This window comes from Thalassophryne amazonica, chromosome 2 (genome assembly GCF_902500255.1).
Source record: "Thalassophryne amazonica chromosome 2, fThaAma1.1, whole genome shotgun sequence".
Classification (NCBI taxonomy): Eukaryota; Metazoa; Chordata; class Actinopteri; order Batrachoidiformes; family Batrachoididae; genus Thalassophryne; species Thalassophryne amazonica.
This window is the reverse complement of record NC_047104.1, coordinates 82,531,906-82,542,065: the sequence shown is the minus strand read 5'-3', so window position 1 is coordinate 82,542,065 and position 10,160 is coordinate 82,531,906. Positions and strand designations below refer to the sequence as shown.

At 42.5% G+C, this 10,160-nt stretch overlaps 1 protein-coding gene across 1 annotated transcript in view; it reads left to right on the top strand.

Annotated features, from left to right (window-relative positions):
* Window positions 1–7,900: 7,900 nt before the first annotated feature.
* LOC117503826 (globoside alpha-1,3-N-acetylgalactosaminyltransferase 1-like) overlaps window positions 7,901–10,160 on the top strand; it is a 36,715-nt gene continuing 34,455 nt past the window's right edge. Inside the window, exon 1 of the mRNA XM_034163091.1 lies at window positions 7,901–7,909. Within this exon, the coding sequence (XP_034018982.1) occupies window positions 7,901–7,909 (9 nt within the window). The remainder of the gene's footprint in view (window positions 7,910–10,160) is intronic.

The following is a 10,160-nucleotide window of genomic DNA, read 5'->3' as shown; positions in this document are numbered from 1 at the left end:
GCCTGGCTACAGTGCTGAAAAGAAACCTGGGGTTGTTCTTATTTTCTTCAATTAGTGATGAGTAGAAAGATGTCCTAGCTTTACGGAGGGCTTTTTTATAGAGCAACAGACTCTTTTTCCAGGCTAAGTGAAGATCTTCTAAATTAGTGAGACGCCATTTCCTCTCTAACCTACGGGTTATCTGCTTTAAGCTACGAGTTTGCGAGTTATACCACGGAGTCAGACACTTCTGATTTAAAGCTCTCTTTTTCAGAGGAGCTACAGCATCCAAAGTTGTCTTCAATGAGGATGTAAAACTATTGACGAGATACTCTATCTCCCTTACAGAGTTTAGGTAGCTACTCTGCACTGTGTTGGTATATGGCATTAGAGAACATAAAGAAGGAATCATATCCTTAAACCTAGTTACAGCGCTTTCTGAAAGACTTCTAGTGTAATGAAACTTATTCCCTACTGCTGGGTAGTCCATCAGAGTAAATGTAAATGTTATTAAGAAATGATCAGACAGAAGGGAGTTTTCAGGGAATACTGTTAAGTCTTCTATTTCCATACCATAAGTCAGAACAAGATCTAAGATATGATTAAAGTGGTGGGTGGACTCATTTACTTTTTGAGCAAAGCCAATAGAGTCTAATAATAGATTAAATGCAGTGTTGAGGCTGTCATTCTCAGCATCTGTGTGGATGTTAAAATCGCCCACTATAATTATCTTATCTGAGCTAAGCACTAAGTCAGACAAAAGGTCTGAAAATTCACAGAGAAACTCACAGTAACGACCAGGTGGACGATAGATAATAACAAATAAAACTGGTTTTTGGGACTTCCAATTTGGATGGACAAGACTAAGAGACAAGCTTTCAAATGAATTAAAGCTCTGTCTGGGTTTTTGATTAATTAATAAGCTGGAATGGAAGATTGCTGCTAATCCTCCGCCCCGGCCCGTGCTACGAGCATTCTGACAGTTAGTGTGACTCGGGGGTGTTGACTCATTTAAACTAACATATTCATCCTGCTGTAACCAGGTTTCTGTTAGGCAGAATAAATCAATATGTTGATCAATTATTATATCATTTACCAACAGGGACTTAGAAGAGAGAGACCTAATGTTTAATAGACCACATTTAACTGTTTTAGTCTGTGGTGCAGTTGAAGGTGCTATATTATTTTTTCTTTTTGAATTTTTATGCTTAAATAGATTTTTGCTGGTTATTGGTAGTCTGGGAGCAGGCACCGTCTCTACGGGGATGGGGTAATGAGGGGATGGCAGGGGGAGAGAAGCTGCAGAGAGGTGTGTAAGACTACAACTCTGCTTCCTGGTCCCAACCCTGGATAGTCACGGTTTGGAGGATTTAAGAAAATTGGACAGATTTCTAGAAATGAGAGCTGCTCCATCCAAAGTGGGATGGATGCCGTCTCTCCTAACAAGACCAGGTTTTCCCCAGTAGCTTTGCCAATTATCTATGAAGCCCACCTTCATAGATACAGGTATTATACCAAAGGGGTTGTTTACTTATGCAACCCATCATCTTCGCTTTTATATTTTTAATTATTTTCGGTCAAATTGCAGAGATTTGCTTTGAGTTTGAGTTTAAGGAAGATAATTTTAGAATTTTTTTATATTAAGAAGCTTGATTTACTTTTTCTATTTGATACGGCATAAACAAATTAAAATGTGTGAAATACCAATGGGCCGAATACTTTTGCAAGGCACTGTGAGTACGGAAAGTGGCCAAGACTCCCCAAAACTCTGAAAAAGTTAAAGGTTTCTGTGGCTCTGAGAGAAGAAATAAAATAAGATTTTGGACTGTTGCATCGCAGCTTGCTACATCGTGGACTAAAGCTTAGATCTGATTTCTTGAAATAAAATCTTTCTCTGTTGCACACCATTCTTTTGCCATATTTTTTATTTAACTGATGTCACAGTTTTATGTAATTGGTTTTCAATGTGAGTTTGAAGGACGTCATTACGGGCCCCTTCACATATAGTGCGAATTTGGTCGAATTGCACGTGAAGTGTGCATGAAGCAGGAATCGTATGCAATACGTGTAAAATTGTAGCTGCCCCCAATGCCTCGTACACATGTTGCTACAACTATTTGCGCTCACCAGTGGCTGAGAGATGGAGTGTGCACTGTGAGAGCCCATCGATCCCTCTCGCGGCAGGTGTCGGCCAAATTCCAGCTGACACACAAACATGTAACACCGCACGCTTGGCACTTAGAAAATGTGTGGCCATTCGCACTATTAGCACGAAAACAGTCAGCAGATGATCACTGTTGAGCTGGATGTGAAATTTGTCTAAGTGCCCCACGAGTGTGGCTTTGCAAACAGACACAGTGACACATTGGTGTGTGTGCTGAACTGACAGGGCGCAGCTGCTTGCAATGTGTTTCCGCATGCACGAAACTGTTGCAGTATGTATTTTTTATTTATTTTTCTTCACAGCAACTGCGCGATGTGGTTACACATCGCGCAGTTGCTTGCACTGTGTTCCCACGTGCATGAACCATCAGAGCAGCATCATGCATGCCTGCCCGTCGGCTCTATGTTTTCATGGTTTGCTCATTTGACCTGTTCAGCCGTTAGTCGCTCTAAGTTGTACTTATTCGTACTATGTGTAAAGGGGCCCTAAATAAATTTTCTAACAAAGAAGCAAGATTTTTTTTTTTTTTTTGATTTCATAGAGATATTTGAACATGTAAAAGCTCAAGGGTGCACTAATGTTTTCACATGACTGTACTGCAAAATGATGTGAATAGAAATATTTCATCTTTGTCTTGTATTGATCAAAAAGGTCAATTATCAGATTTCAAAGTGGCCCTCATTGTTCTTAAGTTTGGGAATGGGTGGTTAATGGTGTTGGTTTTCCATATATTATTGTGTCTTTCTAAACTCTATTTTTTGGTCCAGGTACACAAGATTCCTGAAGGGCTTTCTAGAGTCGGGAGAAAAGTATTTTCTGATTGACGTCAGGGTCACTTACTACATCTTCACTGACAGTAAACAAGACGTTCCCAAAGTGAGTTGTTGTTTCTTAAATCAAGTGACTTTTTTGTCCAAGCCAACTGCATGGCTTGTCTGAAACAGGTAGTTGACTATTTTTATGATACTAAAAAATAAATAAATAAATACATTTTGGCACCCAGCTGGAGGTGAACATCATCCCTTTTGTGGGCAAGTGCTTGAAAATTTGAGCTGTAGTCAATAATAATTAATTCCTTTTCTATGCCCACCTATTCCAATTATGGGTTGTGGGGGTGGGATCCAGCAATCGTTGGGCAAGGAGGTGGGGGGGTGGACACCCTGGACAGGTTACCAATCTATCGCAGAGCCAACGCATATAGACAGACAAACACATTAACAATCTTACTCACACCTAAGGACAAGTTACAGTCACCAATTCATCTAACCTGCATGTCTTTGGAAGAGGGACGAACCTGGAGCACCCACAATGAAGTCATGCAAACACAGGGAAAACATGCAAACTCCACTAAGAAAGGATCAGGTCAGATGCAAACCTAGGACCTTTTTGCTGTGTGCCAACTAATTACTAAGCCACCATACTGCCCAGTCAATAATAATAATAATGATAACTAGAAGCACTCGGAGAGTGCAAACCTCCGCCAAGGCCATAGGGTCACTGACATCACATGGAATACCCTTTGGTAAAGAGACTTATTCCACATCGTTTCACGCATCTACCGTCATGTTTCAGATTCAGTGGTTAACCCTCTGGGGTCTGAGGGCATTTTTTTGGACAGTTCACTCGCCTGGCATAAATGTTTTATTATTGCTGTTAACAGCTCTCCCTGCATCCCACAACCAGGTTTTATGTCTCTTTTTTTCAGAACAACCTGTACTTTCAAAATATATATGCTATAGTTGTGTTTTATAAGTGTAATAAAGGTTTACAATCAGAAATAAGAAAGGAAAAAGTAAAGCGGGAAAATAATTTTCCACACACATTTATTCAAAACACACAGCAAACTATAATAAACTAGTAACACATCACTCCTAAAAACAATCTTTGGTGTATCACGTGAAGTGAATCTGCCCTATGATTGGATTTTGGAAAACCATGTGACGGTGAACCAATTCCGATTGGACACTCACATTGCTCACGTCATCACACAGCTTCTATGAGGAGTACAAAGATGGTGGACGGTGGCTCGAAAGCCCGCAGAGTTAACTTTTCAGCATAAAAAAAGTAAGTTTCTATCTCATATCATTAAAAAGTTATTTATAATTTAGTAAAGCTTGGTCTCAGCCGTCGTATACAAGGGCGTCGGCCCCAGAGGGTTAAACCCTTAGATCTTCAGCAGATGTATTTATAAAGAGAAACTGCATGAACTACACAAGTTTTTTTTTCTAATAAGTTTATTCAATGAGGAGGAACAAATGCTAAATTATTGTTGTGTCGTAACTTAATTTTTGTTCAGTCTTTGTGACCCGTCTTCATGAAGTTAGATGCAAAAATGTTAAAATTGGCCCTATCCTGCAATGATAAAGAATCATTAAAAAAATTACTGGATCTGGATTGTGTTCCGGATCATTACCAAAATTTAAAGACTTCTAAGTTAGGCCAAGATACACCCCTGGTAAAAATTTCATTGAAATCCATTGAGGATTTTTTGAGTAATCCTGCTAACAACCAACCAACAAACAAACAAACGGACGCAACTGAAAACATAACCTCCTTGGCAGAGGTAATAATAATAGGTCCCATCACTTGCATGACACATTGCAAGTTTTGCTATTTTGGGCACACGGGCCATAGAGATATCAATGCAAATCTTCTGATGGATGGGAGTGACTCTCCCACATTGATACTTTAGTCAGGCTTTTAGGGGACAACAAAATTGGATAAGAATCCATAATTTCTTACCACTACAGATTTTAAAATTGTTCACATTATGTACACTTGATGTCCACAATAACAATCTGTTTCACAGAGAAACATAAATTAATGAAAGAATACTGTTGTGTTCACTCTTTTGCAGTATCTAGTTTACACCAGTAGATGGTGCTTCTAGAAAAAGTTGGACTTGGAAGAACACAGGAATTCGGAGTGAGGAGGAAATCCAAGTTCGTGACAGAGTAATACCGCGGCTGTATAACTTCTTAAATATTGTGTTGAAGATTTCCTAAACAATGTTGAATTAACCGCGTTAGCTGTAATTATGGCCTACCTCATTTACATGCATCACTGTTACGTTTTGGCAACAAGGATTAAACCTACATGCCTTATCGCTACCACATCATGGCTGGAAATGTGCCCCTGCCTCCAATGCTTTTGCAGTTCCTGGGTGAACCATTGGCACTATTCGACATGTAAATGAGGTTTTTCAACAACTACATGCTTGTTATTAGATTAGATTTAGATTAGATTAGATTTATTGGTCCCCGGAGGGAAATTAGTCTTCACCGACTGTACAATACATTGTACATAACAAGACAGACAATGCAATAAACACAAAAACACATCACAGGACAGACAGCAACAATATCACAGTAGCACAGCACAAGATAGACAGCACAGACATCTACAATAGCACTAGTAACAATAATAACAAGCAGCAATACAATGGCAGACAGACTGGTCAGTGGGGCTTGCTGTTAAGGGCCGCTATAGCTGCGGGGATCAGGCTCCTCCCGAGGCGAGCCCTCCTAAACTTAATGCTTCTGTATCTGCACCCTGAAGGAAGTGGAATAATGAGTTGGTGAAGTGGGTGAGTGGTGTCTTGTACTAGAGAGTATGCTATGCAAACAATGGATCTGTTGTTTAGTTCTGTGAGGTTGGGTGTGAGGAGTCCAATGATTTTGTCAGCTGTGTTTGTGATGCGTGTGAGTTTGGCCCGGTTTGTGAGAGAAAGCATGGTTAAGAAACATGAGGAACAGTACAGAATGATGGGTTGAATGATGCTTTGATAAAGTAACAACAGCAGGTGGGGTGCAACATGTAGTCCTTTGAGTTTGCGGATGGCTGATAGTCTTTGTTGGCTTCTTTTTTGAATGTCCTTAATGTGTTGATCAAAGGTGAATTTATTGTCCAGAGTTATTCCTAAGTATTTGAAAGTGTCCACTGCCTTAACTATTTGTGTGTTTATGATAGTAGGGAGCTGGGGTGAGGGCAGGCTGACCAGAAATTCCTTTGTTTTATTGACATCTATTTGGAGATGGTTATCCATGCACCTTTTGGTGAAGTGAGTGATTGTGTTGTGGTAGTCCAAGGTGGATTGGTTTTCTGAGAAGAGTGCAAGGATAGCTGTGTCGTCTGAATATTTGAGATATGATATGGTTGGTGAGATGCTTAGACAGTCATTGGTATAAAGAATGTACAGGAATGGGCTCAACACACATCCTTGTGGGACCCCGGTGTTAATGGTAAGTACAGGGGATGTGGTTGAGCCCACCCTTACTGCTTGTAGTCTGTCTGTGAGGAAGTTATGGGTAAGGTGGATCAGATGGGGAGGAATGTTGAGATGGTAAAGCTTCTGGATCAGCAGATGTTTCTGTAGGGAATTGAAGGCGGAACTGAAGTCTACAAATAGTATCCTGGCGAAGTTGCCTGAGGAGTCTAGGTGCTGAAGGAGGAGGTGCAGCAGGCAGGCCACAGCATCCTCTGTACCTCCTTTTGCCTTATAGGCAAATTGGAGGGGATCCAAGTGTGGGGTGACAAGTGGAAGAATGATGTTCAGGAGCAGTTTCTCTAGGCATTTCATGATTAAGGATGTTTAAGCTATGGGGCGGTATTGATTAAGTTCAGTAGGTTTAGGTTTTTTTTGGTACTGGAATTACGGTGGCAGTTTTCCATAGTGTGGGTATTGTGACAGTCCGATAAGATTGACAAAAAGTGAGTGCAGAATTGAGGAGAGCTCCATGGCACAGGTCTTAAGCACCCTAGCTGGGATGCCATCAGGCCTGGAGCCTTGCCAGGCTTGCAGCGGCTCAGCTGGCCTCATACCTCCTCTTCTGTGAAGGGGACTGGTTCTTCAGGGTCTAGTGGTGGTAGGGTTCTCAACAAGGCCTGACACTCAGATAAGAAGTCCTGGTTGTCAAAACAGGTGTAGAATGTGTTCAGGTCTTTAGTGAGGGTTTCTGGGTCACTGACTGTACATGTGACCTTGGGTTCACATCCTGTCAGGGTTTTCACCTTCTGGAAAGCTTGCTTAGTGTTCATATTACTAAATTCTAACTCAAGTTTGTTTTTGTAGTCCAATTTAGCTTTAAAAACCTTGTTCCTTATGTTCCTGTTTATTGCCTTGAGGCTGATCCAGTCCTTGTGCCTGAAGGATTTGTGATTTTCTTTCAGGCTCTGTTTAATTTGTGGAGTGATCTATGGTTTAGAATTGGGATATGTTTTTATTGTTTTAATTGGAATAATGGAGCTTATGCAGAATTTGATGTAGTCTGTAATGACAGAAACCCTGTCATTCAAATCTCCATCAAAAATGTCCCAGTCAGTGAAGGCCAGGGAGCCTTGTAGTTGCATTAGCATCCTCGGCTATTAGCTCCGCTGCCATGTTGATGTTAGCACTGGGGGCTACGTAGACACAGCTTACAACAACAGTGGGGAATTCCAGGGGGAGATAAAAAGGGACGGAGGGACAGGATCAGCAGCTCCAGGTTAGGTGTATATACTTTACGGTGCACTTTGATGTTATTACACCACCTGCTGTTGATGTAAAAGCAGACCCCACCACCTCGCGTTTTCCCAGAGTGCCTCGTCCTATCGGACCTGATGATGGTGAAGTTATCCAGGCTGACCTCGGAGTCGGGAACCGACTCCTCTAGCCAAGTCTCAGAGAGAGCAATGATACACGTGTCCTTGAAGGCTCTTTCAAATTGGCACCTTGCCTGTAATAGATCCATCTTGTTACGGAGTGACCAAACATCGGACATGATGATGGTGGGAAGGGGGCGGGTGGGGGTTGTAGGGACGTCTCCTCACCTGGCATCGGATACCTCCACATCTCCCCCTTTTCCTTGGCTTAAGCTCTGGCGGTAGAACCACAGCAGGCTTGATGTTGCTCCACAGTGAGGCCCGGTATAGCAGGAGTTCACCTCAGCCGTAGGTGAGTAGCTTATTGCCGGTGTCAGGCTGAAGTGCGAAGCTATCGCAGACTAGCCATATGATTGTGAGGAAACTGGTGATCACCTTATAGCTTGTTGTCATGGCTGATCAGTCTGAATTAGCCCACATATAGTGCACATTGAGCATTTAGACTTTACGCAAACACATTAAACACAAGGAAACCCGGAGTACAGTCAGTGCTGTCGCAGCAGAACGTGCACCATCTTTACCACCCGTGCGCCATCTTGACCACACCATCTTGTTATGAATGCAACTGGAAATACTTGGCCAGAAGCCCGTAAGGGAGCTACTTTACTTCATTGCCTTGGATCCGAGGGACGACGACTTTTCTACTCACTGCTGGATACAGGTGACACATTTGCTTCAGCGGTTGTTGCGTTTGAGAGACATTTTACATCTAAAGTTAATGTTGCTGTAGAAAGGCATGTCTTCAGACAGAGAAAACATAAAGTTTAAAGTTGGACATTTTGTCTGTGTCTGCCGTTCATCTAAGACTACAGATATAAAAGAGATACAGTTGCCTAAACTAACTATTTTACTGAAGCTACCCTCACCAAGCTTGTGAAACACTTAAGTGCAAAATTAATATCAGTACACCTGTTTCTCTCAGCAAAGAGCATGAACTGATTGTTGACACGGGTTCTGCCCGCACGTCTTTCATTAAAAAAAATCTCCTTTAACAGTGGAATATCCGGATAAAATGCTGAAACCGACTTCTTCTGAAACTTCTCTGTTCTCTCACGACGTCCTGGATCAATAGAGCCTGAAATGTGGAGGTTTTCAGCTTGAAACAGGCTGACGACGGCGCCTGGGAGCGCTGCGTGACATCCCGCGCTGTGGGAAGTCCTTAAAGCTGATAATAATACTGCCTAAGGGAAACATGTATAAAGTGAATAAGATTGGTCCTAGCACAGAACCTTGTGAAACTCCATAATTAACCTTAGTCTGTGAAGAAGATTCCCCATTTACATGAACAAATTGTAATCTATTAGATAAATATGATTCAAACCACCGCAGCGCAGTGCCTTTAATACCTATGGCATGCTCTAGTCTCTGTAATAAAATTTTATGGTCAACAGTATCAAAAGCAGAACTGAGGTCTAACAGAAGAGATGAGTCCACTGTCTGAGGCCATAAGAAGATCATTTTATCAGCACAATGAACAATGATCACACACAACAACAGGACGAGAGACGACGACCGAGATTTGTAAGAGTCCAGTTATCAGACAGAACACCTGGAGGCCGCCTTTAGGCGCCATCAACGGCCTTGTTCGTCCATTCTGGAGGGAGGAGGGGCCCAGCCTTGAACAGTGCACTGTCCACAGTCAACGTCAGAGCTGGAGAAGCTGAGGGCGGGGGGAGACCAGGGGAGTGAGGCATGAGCGTTGTTCTTCTTCCAGGAGGTTTTTATCACAGCGGCCTTGAAGTGCAGCTGTGTTTTGGGAAGCCGAATGAAAATCCAGATTAGCAGACACCTGAAAGATTCCACAGTCTGAGACAGAGTGGCTTTCAATACATCTGAATTAGGAGAGGAGATGTGGTCATTACTGACGATCAATGCGGTTTTCCAGTGCAGCCATTCTTCCCGAGATGGTATCCAACGCGCGGTTAACACCCGCCGACTGAGCTGACACTGCCCTTCCAATCGAATCAATCATGTGGGGCAGCCTGGACGGGCCAATTATTGCCGCTTCCACTTTCTTAATTTTCTGGTAAACCAGCGCTATGCCCACTCCCCACAGCAGGAACCCGGTCACCACCGTGCCAAATATATACACATCTTCGACGTCCTCCTCAGACAGCGTGTAAAGGCACATGACCTGCCATTTCCTCCAACTGTCCATCATGTAACCCATCACATGTGTCCCGGCAGGACAGGTCGGGTCCTCCGCTCCCGAGTGTCTTGTAGAAAAAATAGTGTCAATTGCATTCAGAGACCACTTTAACAGATCCATTTTTGCTGTTTCCAAAGAGCAAAGCTGGCAGCCTCACAGACTACTGCCACAGAAGCAGGAAAGATAAGGAGGGAGGGAGAAGAGAAAAATGCAACCGTCTCGGTTGAG